This window comes from Prionailurus bengalensis, chromosome A2 (genome assembly GCF_016509475.1).
Source record: "Prionailurus bengalensis isolate Pbe53 chromosome A2, Fcat_Pben_1.1_paternal_pri, whole genome shotgun sequence".
NCBI lineage: Eukaryota > Metazoa > Chordata > Mammalia > Carnivora > Felidae > Prionailurus > Prionailurus bengalensis.
In genome coordinates, this window is record NC_057348.1 from 20,350,477 (window position 1) to 20,367,451 (window position 16,975).

The 16,975-nt window shown below is 53.8% G+C and overlaps 2 protein-coding genes across 14 annotated transcripts in view; both read left to right on the forward strand.

Moving 5' to 3' along the window:
- Nucleotides 1-11,829, forward strand: part of DOCK3 (dedicator of cytokinesis 3) — a 598,286-nt gene extending 586,457 nt beyond the window's left edge. For 8 of the 13 annotated variants that reach the window (XM_043587437.1, XM_043587443.1, XM_043587440.1 and 5 more), the window contains 5 exons: nt 2,152-2,270; nt 3,402-3,489; nt 7,258-7,380; nt 7,908-7,990; nt 8,768-11,829. In XM_043587437.1, the coding sequence (XP_043443372.1) occupies nt 2,152-2,270; nt 3,402-3,489; nt 7,258-7,380; nt 7,908-7,990; nt 8,768-9,277 (923 nt within the window). In that variant the 3' untranslated portion in view covers nt 9,278-11,829. The remainder of the gene's footprint in view (nt 1-2,151; nt 2,271-3,401; nt 3,490-7,257; nt 7,381-7,907; nt 7,991-8,767) is intronic. The other 5 variants (XM_043587439.1, XM_043587444.1, XM_043587445.1 and 2 more) reach the window with 3 other exon arrangements.
- Nucleotides 11,830-12,304: 475 nt separating this feature from the next.
- MANF (mesencephalic astrocyte derived neurotrophic factor) lies at nt 12,305-16,874 on the forward strand. The gene is made up of 5 exons (XM_043585937.1): nt 12,305-12,673; nt 12,768-12,987; nt 13,748-13,875; nt 15,118-15,259; nt 16,447-16,874. Exons 1-5 carry the CDS (start codon nt 12,305-12,307, stop codon nt 16,629-16,631), a joined length of 1,044 nt encoding a protein of 347 aa, XP_043441872.1. The 3' UTR covers nt 16,632-16,874.
- The last annotated feature ends 101 nt before the right edge of the window (nt 16,875-16,975 follow it).

Sequence of the window (16,975 nt, forward strand, 5' to 3'; positions counted from 1 at the left end):
ACCAAGCCCATTGACACTCTCTGCTGTGGTCCCTGTTGAAATCTTCCAGAAGGCCTGCAAGGCACAGTCTATACTCCTGTAAGTAGGCAGCTCCCCCTAATGGTCAAAAGACTGAGTGGAGCTAGGAAACCTGGAGATTCTGATTGATCCTCCTTGAATACCTCAGTCATGCTGGGACATAGCCTCCCTTGGGTTTACCAGACTACAACTCAAGCAGTTCAAAAGTCCTGTGACACCAAAGCCCTTGTGGTATTTAAATGTTTTAATGAAAAGTAACCGTCATTCTCTGCTACCATGGGATTGGCTGCCCAGGGCTGAGGGCAGTGAGAGAAAAGTGAAGTGGCAGAATTGGAAAACTTGGCAGTAGCACAAAGCACCTCTCTGTTATAGCACAAGAGGGGCCTCCATCACATGGATTCAAATCCTCAGCACAGCATCTGGGGCCTGCAGGCTACTGTCCCTCCATCCTAGCACCCCTGACATGTATCAGCACATGGAGTATGCAGATGTGGGGTTGGCCTGGTGGGCCAGGCTGTGAGTTCTGTGAGGTCAGGGACCATGGCTAGCCTGAGTTAGGCAGTGTGCCATGTTCCAACCACGTGCCTGGTGTGGAATGGGTGTTAGGTTGGAGTTTGATGTAACTGGATTGGTGTAAAGGTGCATGTCTCTTTCTGTGCACACTAAGTAAAAGGGTCCTGTCCAGAGCTGTGGCTGGCAGGGCTCAGGGAGCATTCAGTTTCTTGCTGGGAAGGCACTATAGAAATCATTGCAATTAAGAACTCTTTTCCATTTTTCTCTAAACAGCCATTACTGATTTTTATTATACTGACTTCTTCAAGATATTTAAGGCTCATCTTCTTGGTCTAAAATGAGTGCAAGAGGAATGTCGCAGCTTCCTGGGGAAGCTGACTGCAGAGACCTATTTTAGTTGTGCTCTGACAGTGCCTTCATGGCATAGTCAAAGGAAGGCCCCAGGGACCTTGGGTTTCAAGGACACAGAGCCTCCAGAGCTGCAGGTTCACTTCTCAGATGGAGCCCTTGGACTCTCTAGCTTCACTAACAGCACGCCACAGAGGGGTTTCAACCACTTGAGCCAGCCAGAGGCTGCCCATGGGCTAGTTTCTCATGGACATGCTGGTGTCTGGAACGAGTGGTGCATGTCTGGAGGGCCTTCCAAATGATCCATTCCCAAAGAAAGTCAGAAAGCTGTTCTCTCTATTTCTGTGGAAGGTACCCTCAAGAACCATAGGCTGACAGGTTCCTGAAGACCTATAGCTATGGCCTGCATTGATGGGGACTGGACCACCACATCTGCTGAGGTCTGGCCTCTGTAACAGCCCCTCAGGCCAGAGGATATCACCACAGAAGCCTCACAAAAGAAGAGCAGGAACCAAGTAAACTCAAGAGCCTGGCTTAAAGCCCCACAACTCCCAGACTAGCTCCCATATGACCCCCAAGTTCACTGAAGGGCAAGTCTCAGAGAGAGAAACTCTGGAGAGCCACCTGTGTGTAGGGCCCTGGGCCCCCAGCCAGCCTGTCTCTGGAGCTATGGTAGGACAGCAAGGAAAGCAGAGGCCAGGCTCTGGAGGCCTCGAATATGGGAAGGAGAAGCCTTTGGGCAAAGGTGGTAGGGGGTCAGCTGAGAACAGAGCCAGTTGGTATCTGGAAACGGTAAGTGTGGGGAGACACAATGCGTCAAGTAAGAACCATGCCACTATGTTATCTCAGTGTCTCTGTCTCTGTGTGATGGCTCCATTGCAAGCTGGCCTGTGCCCATGCCTGGGCCCCCTGAAAGAGCCCAGCATCCAGGTCACCCCATATCCCAAGAGCGCTGGGTGCAGGGGGCCCTTTGGGGCCCAGCTACTGTCCTCGGTTCTCATGATCTGCCTCTAAGCATCGTGAGGGGGCTCTATCAGTGGGCCTGCATTGCCCCAGTCTGTAGTATGCCCACCTCAGTTGGGATGTCAGGTGCGGCCCCACCACCATCTCACCAGCGGGCTCTGCTTCATTCCTCCTGTGCTTGCTGAGTTCATCCTCACCCCAGCTGCAAGGGGACACCTACCCTGGTTCCCTGGCCCCAAGGATGCTTGCCCGCTGGGCCTTCCATCTGTGGCTTGTCATCTGTGCGTGATTGTTCTCACTTGGTTACAGGCTCTCCCTCTCTGCCAGATAAGTACCGCCACGCCCGGGAAATGATGTTGCTGCTGCCCACACACCGGGACCGCCCAAGCAGTGCCATGTATCCAGCAGCCATCCTGGAGAACGGACAGGTAGTGGACCCAGACTGCCCTCTGCTGCAAGTATGGCGGCCTGGGCTGCCCTCATTGCATCTGCTAGGCTTTCTATATTGCCCTGTGTGCCTCCTTCATTCTGCCATAAGACCCTCAGAAGGCTGCTGGGTGCCCACTCTGGACAGGACTGCAGTGGCTCTGAGGATCAGCAATCCAGATGGAGTGGACCTGTAGGAAGAATGCTGGCGGGTTAGAGCCACAGTTGCTTGTGTGGCTGTCCTTCTTGCCAACCCATTGCTTGTACAGCTTCCTGGACTCCTTATCCATAAACAGTCTAGCAGAGGAACCTCATTCTTTCTTATCCTGAGAAGGCAGTGGTGGACATGGGTCTGGAGGATGGTCTTCCTCCCTGTGTGTGTGAAGGGCATCCTCACTGAGACAGACTCTGCCTCTTTCATCCATCCATCTACCTGAAGCCCCTCATTGCCTCTTGAGGCTACTCTCTCCACCATTTGCACAGCTCTCTGGATGTCCTACCTGGGGGCCTTGAACAAAGAGATGTGGGGATTAACTCCTTCCTGTGCCCAATCTGCCTGCCCTTCTATCAGAGTCCATGAAAATCACCTCCAAGCAACTGTTACCTCAGCTGTACTTCCTTGTGCCTGATCAGCCCTGCCAGGTAGAGGGAGCAGGCCTGCTTGGCAGCTGCCCATCAGAACAGTGAGTCCTGTCCATGACTTTCTAGGCTTGAGTGCTGCCCTTTGCCTTATCCACATTGCTAACTTGGGCTTGTGCAAGGATCTCCAGGAGGCCAAGCCTGCCAGTGCTGAGGGGTAGAGGGGTGTCTCAGTCCTTTCTGCCAATGGGTCTCCCTGTCAGGACAGAGGGATACAGTTAGATACCCTCAGGTGCCTATGTCCTTTTTCTTGGCCATGTACAAGACAGCTTGGAGCCCAGCCAGGCATTGTAGGGAGGTGCCTCCAATGTTGACATGGCAGCACTCAGAGCCAGATAGCGAGGGACAGTCTTCCTATGGCTGAGCATGATCGGTACCACTGCTTTGATTTCCCTGTCTTCTCTTAATATGATCTGGCTCCTGGGCCCATAGCTCTGCCTCCTGAGGTGTACCTGGTTGTTTTCACCATCTTTGATATTTTTCTCCCCCCTCAGCTGCCAAATTTCCAGCGGGCCCTGTTCCAGCAAGTGGTCGGATCCTGCAAACCCTGCAGTGATCCCAATCTGTCTGTGGCTGAAAAAGGTATTGTTCCCCTTTCCAGGTGGCCTTCCCCCATGTCTGTCCCCATCCTGAGTGTCTGACTCTTGTCCCTGAGCACCAACTGGCCAAGGCCGTGCCACACTCCAACACCCAGGCCTGTCTGTGTGTCCAGAGTCCTGACCAACTCCTGTGCTCACTGTTTAACCCATGTCTGGTTTGATGCTAAGTTTGGATCCTGTTAGTTTATGTATCTCTCTCCCAAGGGCCCACCTTCAGAGAGGCCCCAGCTGCTACCTGCCCTGAGCCCACCTTTATGGAAACTCAGGCTGCTGTGTTCAGACTGTTGGGCTTCTCCCAACCAGCTCCAGGATTCGGCAGGCCTGATGGCCCCTTTGGTCACTCTCAACTTGGGCCCTCAGGGACCTCTCCTTATTGCTCAGAATAGGCCTGTGGCTGAGCAAGCTCCTAGAAGAATGGGAAGGACAGACCATGGCAAAGTGAATTTCCCAGAGACAGTCCTCTCCAAGGAAGCCCTAGGTACTCTGAGTTGAGTCCTCCTGCAGCCACTCTGGCCAGCAAGTGGCCACCTGCTATGAGTCTATCTTATTAGCAGGGATTGCAAGCCCATCAACTTGGGCATGAACCCGGGCAGTCCTTAGAACAGGGGATGTTTGGATAGTGGAGTTTTACCCTGTGTCCCGCTGCAACAAGCTAATGGAAGAACCAGACTTGGACCCTACATGACCCTGGCCCAAAGCCTCACACATGGAGATCTGACTTAATTTTAACACAAAGCAATACCTATATGAGGATTATGCTAGACCACCTGCCACCCAGAACCTGCCCCCGTATCAGCCCCTCTCCCTGTAGTTTCCCCTCCCTCTCCTTCATCTGGTGGAGCTTAGGGCAAATTCAGTCCCCAGGAATACAAGTTGCTGTCCCATCAGAACCTGTACCTCCAAAGCTGTCATCATGTTCTCATTGCACCTCCTCACCAAGTGCTGTCTACTGTCCCCACTGTCATTGTTCCTCCCTTGCTCACCACAGAGGACATGCCTCTGTGTCTTCTTTAAGGAGACCAGACACTGGGTCCACAACCTCAGTGGCTGGTAGGCATAGGTACCAGGTGCTCAACCACAAAGGATATGGAGATTCCCGCCGAAGATGACTTCCTAGCCTCAAGCCTGCACATCCCAGAAACATGCGGCTTACCTGGACCTTGCACCTATTCCCACAAAATAGAGTGCCATTTTGGCTTCAGGGGCCAAAATTCACAGTATCGTTTCTTCACCTGAGATGTGGGGCCATCTGAAAACTAGCCAAGAGCACAGAAGAGCTCAGAGCTCAAGTGGGTGCTGGTGGCCAGACCAGGACCCTATGCCAACCGGACAAAGAAGAACACCAGGCCTCAGACCAGGCTGCAGCAAGAAGCTGGACATGCCCATCCCCAAGTGTGGGAAGGAAAGAGGCTGAGGCCACAGCAAGCATGTCCATGCCACAGTGCCAGTGTTTTGTGGGCAGCAAATAAGACATTTGCCTAGTGGAAACACACAGGCCAGAGTAGTGGCTCCCTAAGTCTCTTCCTGGATCCTCCAGGGCAGAAGCTATACATACTTATCACCATTCTCTTGTCATCAGGATCCTGAGTCCCACAAGGACTCTGCTTCTCACTTGTCATCTCTCTTTGCAAGGCAGTGACTCTCAGGCCAGTGCTGGGCCTCCGTTCACAGAGACAGAGCAAGAAATGGCCAGGCCACAGTAGGGATTGCCCCCTTCTCCCAGGATAAGTCACTCCATCTTAGACTTTCCACTAGCCCCAGTGCATTTGTATCACATGGCAGAGGTCCATGGGCCTCATTGCTCACCAACATCAGTCTATAGGGTGAACTAGATGGTTCTGGATCACTGGAGTGGCTCAGGCAGGCACCCTTTGAAAAGCCCTGCAGCCTGCCAGCTTTTTTGCCCCATAACCTCACTGCCCGCAAGTTCCTGTGGGTTCTTGTGGGTGAATATCTGTGGCCCTGCAGTGAGAGCTTGGGCTGCCAGGACCCCTTTGGGGAAGCTGCCCAGACCCACCTCCAAGCTTCTTAATTCCTGAAATTTGGGGGCTTTTTTTTTTTTAGAACTTTTCTCTTTGGAGAGAGCAAGTTTCAGTGATGAGGACCTAGAAGCTCATGCCCCATCTTGAGGAGAGTCTGTGTGAGAATGGGCCTATCTTGTTCTTCGGTTGCCTCAGGCTCTCCAAGGAGGCCTTCTGGTGGAATCCACCTGGTGCTCATCAGATTCAGAATTCTTTCCTCCCTTTAGGCAACAGCCGAGTGCCTGCCCACCCAATCACTGCCACGCCCTCCCACCAGCCACCTGCCATCAGCCATCCCATGAGACTGAGCAGTCCTTAGAACTGAGGCTGTTCAAGTAGTAGAGTTCTACCTTGTGTTCTACTGCAAGCCCTTGAGTTCCTCACTAATGGGAAGGAAGGAGAAGGGCATAACTATCTTATCCCTGGACCACATGGGCCCAGCCCCTCCTGGCCACATCCTCCTTGAAGGCTAGACCCCAGCTCCTTCCTTTCCAGAACCTCTCTATTCCTTTAGGCGCTAGCATTTCCCACTCAGTACCTGGCGCTGGAAGAGCACAAACCCCAGCCTCTTCGGGCACACTTGAGTTATAACTGCCTCAGAACAAAGCTAGGGGCTAGGTCTCTGAATTGTGAGCTGCTTCCCTGCTGCTGATAGCCCAAAAGGGAGATTATGTTTGCCTAGCTCCATTAGAGAAAAGACACATTTGTTGTCAGTGGTATTTGGTCTCCAGGAGTTGGCCAACAGTATTTATATGTCCTCTGCTGTTTCTGCAGAGTGGCACCTTCTAGCCCAAGATCCAGCCATTCTTCCTTTCCTCTCCTCTCCTGCAAAGTTGCTCACCTCAGCTGTGGCTGGGGGAGAGGTGTGAACGGACCAGTATTCTGGTGCTGGCCTCCTTCCTTGGCATAGATGGACACTCTGTTTCCCTTTGTCCAAGGCCCGCTCTACCCTGCATCCATAGCATGTGGATGCCAGGAACTGGGCCTCTCTGCAAGCCTAAAAGCACCCTCATTCCCACAGCCCTCCCTTTTCTTGGGAAGCCACGGGTGGAACCAGACCTGAGCCACAACTCTTGGGCTGTATACTCTTCCCTCCAGCAGGCACACCAGTCCTTGCCTGAAAACCCTTTGTGCATCCCGAATCCAGTCAGTAGGCAGAGAAGCAGTAGGGTGGGAACAGCTTGTATGTTACCAGAGGCCTTTTGGGGGGCAACTCCTGCCCACACCCTGGCTGTGCACTAGCTCTAGGATGGGGCAGTCTGTGCCTCCCGCCCCCTGTGCTCCCTGCTTTTCCTGTTAGGCCAGGGCAGTTGGAGAGCCCTGACTTGGCTATGGTGAGGAGCTCTGTGGCCTGCATTCTGTCTGCATTCTGTCCCATCAGCCCGTTCCACTCTGCTCTGCTCACTTCTGTTCTCTGTCCTCTTCTGACAAATCCCGGAGGCTGCAGATGTTCACTCCTTGCTGCACTCTCAGCTTGCCTCACCCTGAGTACTCTTCAGACGTCAGTCCACTCTGCTGCTATCCTCTTAAGCAGCTTCTGTCCTTGGTCACTCTCCCCCATGGGCCACAGTGTCTCACGTGGCCAGTGTTTTTGGGGGGCTGGCATGCCACTCACACATGTGCTGGCTACACAGTGCACACCTGGAGAAGCCATAGGCTGTAAGATGGGCTTCTCCCTGAGGATGGCTCAGAAGTAACCTCCCTTCATGCCATCTGTTTCCACCCTTCAGCAGTGCCAGCAGCCCCCAGCAGCTGGAGCCTGGATAGCGGAGCCCGAGAGGCCCAGCCCTTCCTGTCTGCCCACATGGGGCGCATCCTGGCCCCCCCAGTGCCTCCCCGAAGCCTGCTGCATGGTAAGAAGACCTCCAGCGGGTCCCCCAGATAGCCCCTGGTTTCAGACTCGACTCAGAGGCGAGGGTAGCAGCCCTCGAGACTAAGAAGATGGGCCGTTCTCTGGGCTGACTCAGCCAAGGAAGAAATATCCCCACCACAGGAAGAAGCCTGCTGGGCTTTGGGGTCGTGAGGTTTCCAGGTACAGCAGGTGAGCTCAGGAAGGCCTTCCCAACCAGGGGGGCTGAAGACAATGGAACAGACTGTGCTGGCCGGCTCCTCACCAGCCTGTCGGAGAGCTACAACTGCCTGTGGCCCACCGTTCCATGGGCTCGGCCGTACTTGACCTTCTTGACCTTCTGTGTGGCACAGGCGCCTTTTACTCCAGCAGCCTGTTTTGGAGAACTTCAGTGAAAAAAGAGGTTTTTCTGTGACCTTCAATGCTGAGGGGTGCCCAGGAGACTCTTCCCACAGCCATGCAGTTGGAAGATGTGCCAGCACACAGCCTAAGAAAGCCCCAGCTAAGGCTCTTGTTCTATTCCCTTTGCAGGTCATTACTCCCTACACTTTGACGCCTTCCACCACCCCCTGGGTGACACCCCCCCGGCCCTGCCTGCCCGGACTCTGCGCAAGGTAATGTATTGAAGCAACAACCCCACAAAAGTGTGAAAGGAATCTTCTTGTCTGCTCTGGAATTTCCTGGGTCTACAAAAAGAACCACAGCCCTTCCGTGCTCCTCTGTCCCAGAGCAACCAGCCTGGCAGAAGCTGGGGGTGGCCAGAGCCACACTTGTGATGCAGATGACCCATGTGTCCTGCAATCAATGCGATGGGGACAGGGAGGTCAGAGGGTCCTGGGGACAGCAACACACGAGTACCCTGAATGTGTCAGCAAGGGGCAGTGAGGGGCTTGGGGGCTCCCTGCTGACACCACTAGGTATCGATGCACTATAGTTCAAGAAGTGAAAAAACATTTCCATGGTAGATCAGAGAGCATTTTACACTAGAGGCCAGTCAAAAGCAAGAAACAGGAGGCAGCAAAGCCTTATGAAAACTCCTTTTCTGCATGTTGGAAAAGACAGACTCTGTCACAGATTTTAGCAACAGAATGCATTCATCTGGCCCATGTCCCCTGGGGTTCTTCCTGCTCTCTGCACTGGCCTGCCCACCCAGCCCTTCTGTCAGCACCCCCGAGCCACATGGGATATAAATGCCTACCAGTCAGGCCAGGGCCATTTTTGTCCACAGAAATGTAGCTGATTCTGGGGTTCCACTGGCTTGCTGGGAGGCAGCTGCTGAAGAAACAAATGTGTAGCCAATATGTGCGGGTACTTGGTCCTCTCTTCACCTAGTGGGCCAGCCCACCTGTCTGGAGAAAGGGATTCTAATATGCCCACCCTTTCCTTTGCAGTCTCCTCTCCACCCTATCCCAGCCTCCCCCACAAGCCCCCAGTCAGGTCTGGACGGCAGCAACTCTACACTGTCTGGCAGTGCCAGCAGCGGCGTGTCCTCCCTGAGCGAGAGTAACTTTGGGCACTCCTCAGAGGTCCCACCTCGAACTGACACCATGGACTCCATGCCGAGCCAGGCCTGGAATGCAGATGAAGATCTTGAGCCACCCTACCTCCCTGTCCACTACAGCCTCTCTGAGTCCGCCGTTCTGGACTCCATCAAGGCCCAGCCATGCCGAAGCCACTCAGCACCGGGGTGTGTCATCCCTCAGGACCCCATGGACCCACCTGCGCTGCCACCCAAGCCCTACCACACCCGCCTGCCAGCCCTGGAGCACGATGAAGGCGTGCTGCTACGTGAAGATGCTGACAGGCCTCGGGGCCTGCACCGCAAGGCCTCGCTGCCCCCAGGGAGCGCCAAGGAAGAGCAGGCCCGCATGGCCTGGGAACACGGCCGAGGGGAACAGTGAGGGGCAAGGAGGCGGCTGGGACGCCGCCCTCTGTGAGCAGCTTGCCCATCCACTCCAGGTCTGAAAAGCAAGTCCCCTCGCCAGGGAGCCAGAGAGGCCTGGCACTCAGGAGAGAACCACCCCGAGTCTACGTTCTACTGCCGTGAACTTGTGTGTTGCCATGTACAGAGGCCGCAGCAGCATGAAGGGTTGTGGCTTCTCTTTTTATTTCATTTTCTACGTTTCCATTCTATGGGTTTTCCTTTCTTTCCTTTGTGCAGTAGATGCTTTCTTCCTCCTGCAGTTCCAGACCACGTGGAGCTATATGGAGATATTGCACAGAGAGAATTGCTTTGCAGCTTTGCAGGGCCCAGGGGTAGGAGCTCCAGGCCCTCCCTCCAGGGCAGAGATGCACAGAAGAATGGAAATTGCACTAGGGACTTCTTCTGTTGCTGTGTGGACAGAAGAACTCATGGTTGTATTCAGGGATCGCAAGGACCACGTGGACTACATGTCACAGGTGGACAAGAGAGCTACAAGCCGTTTTGCACAAATGCCTACCCACCTGCCCACTCTTCCATCCAGGAGTGCGAGACTGAGGGGCTGCTTGAGCCAACCTGCCAGCTCAGGCATGTGACCTGGCCTAACTGCATGCCCAGGGCACACTGCCAAGCTTCCATGGGCCAGCCCTGTCTCTCACTCTACCTTGGATTTTTCCATCGCTTTTATTTGACCATTTGCTCCCTTACATTCTCCATACACCTCATGCCCTGCAGGAGCCCCCTTGATGAATGGATCTGCACAGGTTATCTCCCACCCTCTGCCCCCTGGCGCTTGTGTGGGGGTGTGGAGCCAGAGGCCCTAGCAACCTTCTTCCCCATGGCCCAGGAGGCCAAGTGTTGAGAGACAAGCTGGTATAGAGCGAGGCTGGGGTGTGGCAGGGGCCAGAAATCCTCTTTCAGAAGTGGCCAGAATGCCTGTCATCCAGTTCCTGAATCAGGGATTTTCAGCACTACCTCTGAGCAGTGGGGCTGGCTGCCCAGCCAGGCTTCCAGCCCTGAGGACTCGTGGTAAGGTTCAGCAAGCTTCTAGGTAAAGAGGGTGGGAGGAAGCCCCTCCTTTGGAAGCAGAGAGCCACACAGGTTGAATTATCCTCTCTCAAGTGGCCAACTGTAGCTCACCGCCCCCCCCCCCCTCCAAGCCCACGGGGACCACCACTCAGGGTTCAGGGTGGGCAGGAGGGCAGTTTCTCCAGCCTTCCCAGTCTTTTGGGCAGAGCGCAATGGTATCTTTATAGGAAACTTTTTCAGGTCAGGGCACAGATTTTTCTCTTGGTTTATTATTGGGGGGGGGGGGATAAGGTGGGGTGGTAATAGTATTTTACCAGGGTGCTTCTAAGTTACTTAAAAAAAAAAGTCTACAAAAATTTTTTTTTCATTTGCATAAGTTCACAACTTTGATGGTCACAAGGCTGCCTTCTCCTTATTGAGCAGATGTGTTCTCCCCTAGTTCCTCTTCTGGCCAGGCCCTGGGCCCTAGATGTCCATCCTTTCCCCCACAGCCCACCTTTCCAAACAGACAAGGCCAGCCAAGGTGGTCTTTTCTTGTAAACAAATGCCAGCTTATTGAACAGGAAATGCCAGCAAGTAACCAATTGGGTAGATGGAGGGCCACATTACCTTCAGGGCATCTGGGGGTGTCTCCCACCAGTGTGGGTCGTTTCTGATAATTATAAGGATAGCTCTAGGTAGAGTGGGTGAGTCATGGCAACCCTGACCTCAGAGGGCAGGCGTAGAGTATGTGGTGTTCACAAGTGTTAGAGAGTTGGGGGCTAGCTCTGGATTTGAATTTTAGGTAGAAGGGCATCTTTAGATTTTAGGGCACTTCTGAACCTCAATCCCTGGACAAGGCAGTCATCACATAAGAACATCAACCTTCTCCACCTTGTAGCACAGGAGGGTAGGGAGGGCAGTGTGGGTTGTGGGTTCGTTTGGCCTTGCTTTTTTATGTAAGGTAAGCTAGGTTTGTCTTCCCTTTCCATTTTCCCTAACTGGATGAAAGGACATAATCCAAAACACTTTTGTTGGAGAACGGCCAGTCTGAGGGGAAGTGGGAGGCCAGAAATGAGAATCCTCTGAAAAGATTGTGAAATACTGATTTTCATTCGTTCAAGCTTATTTGTAAATACCTATTTGAATGCTGTGTATTTGTACAGGAATTTGAGCAAAAAATGTATAGAGTGTGATGTCCAATTGGTATTCAGCCCTATAAATGTGTTTTTAACCTCTGGCATTCTGTGCTTATTTAAAATAAGAAAACTTCTAACCATTTTTTTTGTGTATTTATGTTTAAAAAAGTGGTTTAAAAATTATCTTATACCTGTACCAGAAAGCAGTTAAGAGGAAAAACAATTTGTACTAGTGTCCCAAAAGGTATTTTACTGTATATATTGTGGTAGCATGTTCTAAATCCAACAAGTAATGTGAATTTTAGATGTAAATATCTGCCACTTGATTCTCCCCCTTTCCCCACTCCTTTGACTGCTGTGATGTGAATTAAAGATGAATACCTGATACTGACCCACTGAATTCACTGAATGGGAGCAGCCCAAGTGCCCCTCTCCATCCCTTGTCGCTGGGCTCCAAGCCCTTTAGCCCCATAGAAACCTCTCAGCACGGAGCCAGCCTTTTCCACGCCCTGCCTTCAGCCAGCCAGCCAAGCCCTGCACTTGGAAGGGAGGGCAGCCAAAGAGGAAACCCCCTCAAGTGCTCGTCGGCTGACTCGCGGGCCCCCACCCAGGAGGCGCCCCCGGCAGCCAGGGATCCTGAGGCTCGGTGGGAAAGCCGGAGGCGGCGGGCCAGTCCTTTAGCTCCCCGCTGAGGCGGGCCGGCTCGGATCGTACAGCCACAGCACCTAAGGAGGCCAGGCGCTCCCCGAGGCCTAGGACGGCCGCTCGGAGGGGGCCCTTCCAATGAGAAATCCTCCAGCCCAGCTTCTGTCCACCCCGGCCGGCGTCCAGTTAGCTCCTACAGGACGGGTTCCGGCCTGATGCGGACATTCAGCCTCGCGGGCGCAAGAGCTTCCGCAGACGTTCCCGAAGCCTGGATCCTCCGCCCACGGTATCGTTTGAAAAAAAGAAAAGAACCTCCCCGAAACCTGGCCTGCAGCGGTCTGCTCTCCCTGCCTGCCCTTGGGGCCCCGGGGCGGGGAGGGGTTTTTCGGGCAGACGTAGGTCCCAGAGCACGGACTACTCGGGACAAGTCTGGCGCAAAGCTGAAGCCGAACCCCACACCAGTCCGCGGCGCCCCGCCTCTGTCACAGCTGCTGCCCCTACTCAAGATGGCGGCCCGGACCCCTTCCGCCGCCTTCGCGGCCGCTTCCTGCCGGCCCCCCTGGTTCAATCAGCGGCCGACAACTGTCTAGGGCCAAGGGCGGGCGAAGCTACCAGCCAATAAGAAAGGGCAGCGTGGAGCGGCCCGTCTGGGCTCCCGGGCGCGTGGACCAATGAGAGTGCGGCGTGTGGGAGGGCGCGGGGTCCGCCCGCCAATGGGGAACTACGGCGCGCGGCCGGGACCCGGAGGCAGCTCCTCACGGCGGGCGCGGTTCAGTCCGGCAGCGGCGGCGGCGGCGGTGGAGGAGGAGGAGGATGTGGGCCACGCAGGGGCTGGCGGTGGCGCTGGCTCTGAGCGTGTTGCCGGGCGGCCGGGCTCTGCGGCCAGGCGACTGCGAAGGTGCGGCGGGGCCGGGGTCCGCGCACCGAGGCCGGCCTGGCGGCGGCTCTGAACCCACCCAGACCACCGAACGGCCGAGAGGCCGGGGCTGGAACGGGCGGGGGCGGCGGCCGTCCCAGCGGGGGCGGCGGCCGTCCCAGCGGGGTCCGCCCGAAGAGGGGCGGACGCCGGCCTAGAAAACAGTTCCTGGGCCTAGGAAACTGGTCCAACAAGAAAAAGTTGGGACTAGATCGTGCAGAAAACTTGGCTTGAAATTGAGATAACGCCGGAGTTTCTTTCCTTTCCCATCACTGGGCAGAGGCTCTCCCTGGCCCAGGTCGGGAGTCCCCAGGGCCGGCCATGGGCACCATTCTGGGGCCGGTGGGCCTGCGAAGCCGCACCTCGGGTTCGATGTTGTATTTGGAAATGAGAAGCATTTGGATTTTTGTCTTCGCCCTCCGGTTTGGCCTCTTCTGAGGTCACAGTGAGTCCATCCCAAGGACACGTGTTCAATCTCGGCTTAAACTTTATGGAAGGAGCAGGGAGGAGCCATGTGTGGGTCACTGGGTGATGCTCGTTCCCCATGTGCCCTAGGTGTACCAAGGGACCCCAGCAACCCGGAGGTGGGTTCTGCCCACCCGTGGGCACCTGAGAAAACCCGGTGATGGAAAAACTCATCTCTCACCTTGTCTGCTATTTAAATTGATGACGGAGTTCCCTCCTGGTGGATTGGGGTGCACCTTGGTGATTGCTGAGCATCTCCCTTCCCTCTCTTTTCCAGTCTGTATCTCTTATCTGGGAAGATTTTATCAGGACCTCAAAGATCGAGATGTCACATTCTCACCATCCTCTGTTGAAAAAGAGCTTATAAAATTCTGCCGGGAAGCAAGAGGCAAAGAGAATCGGTTGGTGAGTAGCTGGTTACCCTCCCTGGCTGGCCCTGCCCACTAGCCTGTTCAGGAGGTTAACTGTTCTGTTAGTATGCTAGTGTGGGACTCCAGTCTCCAGTGTTTTCATGAATTCTGCAGTTGTGAGGTTTTGTTACCCTGTTAGTATTGAATGAGCACGTACTGGGTGCTGGGCACTGGGAGTATCAGTGGGGAGAAATGACAGGCAAACAAATGACAGCAGTGGGATGAGTGTCCAGCAGAAAATAGACCACGGTGCTTTGGCAGAGAGGGGAGATGCTGATTTAGGCAAAATAGTCAAGAATCTCTCTGAGGAAGAGTTGTCATTGCAAGGCAGGAGGGAAGAGCATCCCAGGAAGAGGGAACAACCATGTGAGTGTTCAGAGGCCACGTGCAAGGACACAAGATAACAAAGTGGGCACAGGGTACGCCAGTGCTGAATTGGGACAAGAGCCCTAATGAAATGATGATTTTTGTAGCTTTAATTTCCCTGGCAATCGCTGGTTTGTCTTTTTTTATTTTTATTTATTTATTTTTTAATTTTTTAAATGTTTTTATGTATTTTTGAAGGAGAGAGAGAGCATGAACGGGGGAGGAGCAGAGAGAGAGGGAGACACAGAATTGGAAGCAGGCCCCAGGCTCTAAGCTGTCAGCACAGAGCCAGATGCGCGGCTCGAACTCACGAACTGTGAGACCTTGACCTGAGCCGAAGTCAGACGCTTAACCGACTGAGCCACCCAGGCGCCCCTGTGTGTCTTTTTTTTTAAAAGTCTGAATCCTGGGGGCGCCTGGGTGGCGCAGTCGGTTAAGCGTCCGACTTCAGCCAGGTCACGATCTCGCGGTCCGTGAGTTCAAGCCCCGCATCAGGCTCTGGGCTGATGGCTCAGAGCCTGGAGCCTGTTTCCGATTCTGTGTCTCCCTCTCTCTCTGCCCCTACCCGTTCATGCTCTGTTTCTCTCTGTCCCAAAAAATAAATAAACATTGAAAAAAAAATTTTTTTTTAAAAAAAATAAATAAAAGTCTGAATCCTGGCGACTCTTAAACTTATTTGGAGGTTGTCAGCTCTGGGACTGAGCATGTATTAAGAGCCCAGGGTTTACGCTGACTGAATCTGACCGCTGGTACAGAGAGGGCGTGAGGAAAGGGGGTCCTGGCAAAGAGATGTTTTGAGATATCAGTGTGTTGTGGAGGAGAAGGCTTTCAAGGGAAACCTCCTGAAGGTCATTGTCCTTTCTTGCTGCAGTGCTACTACATTGGGGCCACAGATGACGCTGCCACTAAGATCATCAACGAGGTGTCGAAGCCCCTGGCCCACCACATCCCTGTGGAGAAGGTCTGTGAGAAGCTCAAAAAGAAGGACAGCCAGATCTGTGAGCTAAAGTATGGTGAGTGTGGCTAAACCTTATTTAACAGACACGGACCCTCTGAGCTCAGGCATTAGGAGTCAACTTTGTAGCTGGGAGAGGCAGGTGAGAAACAAGAGCCTCGTGAGTTTTATAGCCGGGTAGACTGTGCTAAGTGAGGAGCAGGGTGGATCTGGCCTCATGGGTGGAGGTCTGAATAGGGCTCACTGAGGAGGTGACATTCAACATACTTTGGAGGTAGGCGGTGGATTAGCCAAGGGGAACAGCTAAAGGAAGAACATTCCAGGCTGAGCAAACAGGCAGTGCAGAGGCAGCCAGAGGCATGGCGGGTAGACAGGGCACAGAGGGCCTTGCAGATTGGTGAAGATTTGGCTTCAGATCTTTAATCTGAGTCAAGTTGGGAACATGGGATTTTGAGCAGAGAAGGGATGTGGCCTGACCTTTCCTGGCCATAAGCTCTGAAGGCCCAGCAATCTTCCTCATTTTGAAGAGAAATGCTGTGTGCGGACAGGCAGGCCAGGAGTTCCAGCTGCTACAGCATCTCTCTTGCCGACATCACTGGTGGGGAAAAGCAGGCCTCAGAAACAGGACCAGGAATAGTTGTCCTTGTCTGTAAAGTTTAAGCAGCACCAGCATATTTTACTGTGACTTGAGTGTCCAAGGGCCTGTGTTTGTCCACTTGTGTCAAGGATGCCCAGTCTTCTGACCGTGACCTGACAGGCTGTTGGCTCAAGGTCTCTCTGTGGTCACAAGTGGTTGTGGAGAGAGTAAGCTCTTGACCAGGGCCTGTGTTGGGAAATTGGAGCTAGGGGGTCTCTCTGCTCTGTCACTGTGGAGCTGTCATTCTACAGTGACTTGACCTCTACTGTGACTATTTTTTAAGGCACTTGGAGTGGGAACCACATTTCTCCTGTAAGGTTTCTCCTGTAAGAACCATGTAGCCCCCATCCCTGTCCTTGGCAATACTGCATGTCTGGGTGGATGCTGCCAGCGTGAGACCAGCCTTCAGGTGAAAGGGCCCAGGCCAGTTACCCCAGTTCAGGGCAGTGGGCACAGACACACACCTGCAGGTGTCTGGAAACGTCTGTCCCTCTCAGACCAGTAGGACTGCTTGTTTTAGCGGATGGGAGGCTGTGCTGGGGTGACCCATCCCAGGACTATGAGGGTCCGTGGCCGCTCCCACGAGCTCTCCCTACTCTCTCCTCCAGACAAGCAGATTGACCTGAGCACAGTGGACCTGAAGAAGCTCCGGGTTAAAGAACTCAAGAAGATCCTGGACGACTGGGGGGAGACGTGCAAAGGCTGTGCGGAGAAGTCTGACTACATCCGGAAGATTAATGAACTGATGCCTAAATATGCCCCCAAGGCAGCCGGTTCACGGACTGATTTGTAGTCTGCCCGCCCCCTGCTGCACCTGTGGGGAAAGCATTCCACTTGCGTCTTCCCTGCAGCCTTTTTGTAATTTATTTTTTAGGCAGGCTCCTGACAATGTCAGGTGTGAAGCCTGGAGCTCTCCTGCCGATGCTGGCTCTACAGCGCCCCCTGGGGGGTTCACTTTGTTCTGTTGCTGGTTTACTCTAGGACTTCAAAGTGTGTTTGGGAATTTTTTATTAAAGGAAGAACATTTCTAGCTGTCCCTGGAGAATTAAAGTGAATCTGAAATAGGATTTCAGCCCTAACGAAGATCCCAGCAGTTTATGCTTTCCAGTTCACAAGAGTTGTCTGCTATCTTCACAT

Bases quoted from the DNA above. Each gene is read 5' to 3' on its own strand.
- MANF (XM_043585937.1), top strand. From the start codon at position 12,305: ATGCGGACATTCAGCCTCGCGGGCGCAAGAGCTTCCGCAGACGTTCCC. The intron at 12,674-12,767 runs GTCTAGGGCCAA...GACCAATGAGAG, and splicing joins TCAATCAGCGGCCGACAACT to TGCGGCGTGTGGGAGGGCGC. The intron at 13,876-15,117 runs GTGAGTAGCTGG...TTCTTGCTGCAG, and splicing joins GAGGCAAAGAGAATCGGTTG to TGCTACTACATTGGGGCCAC.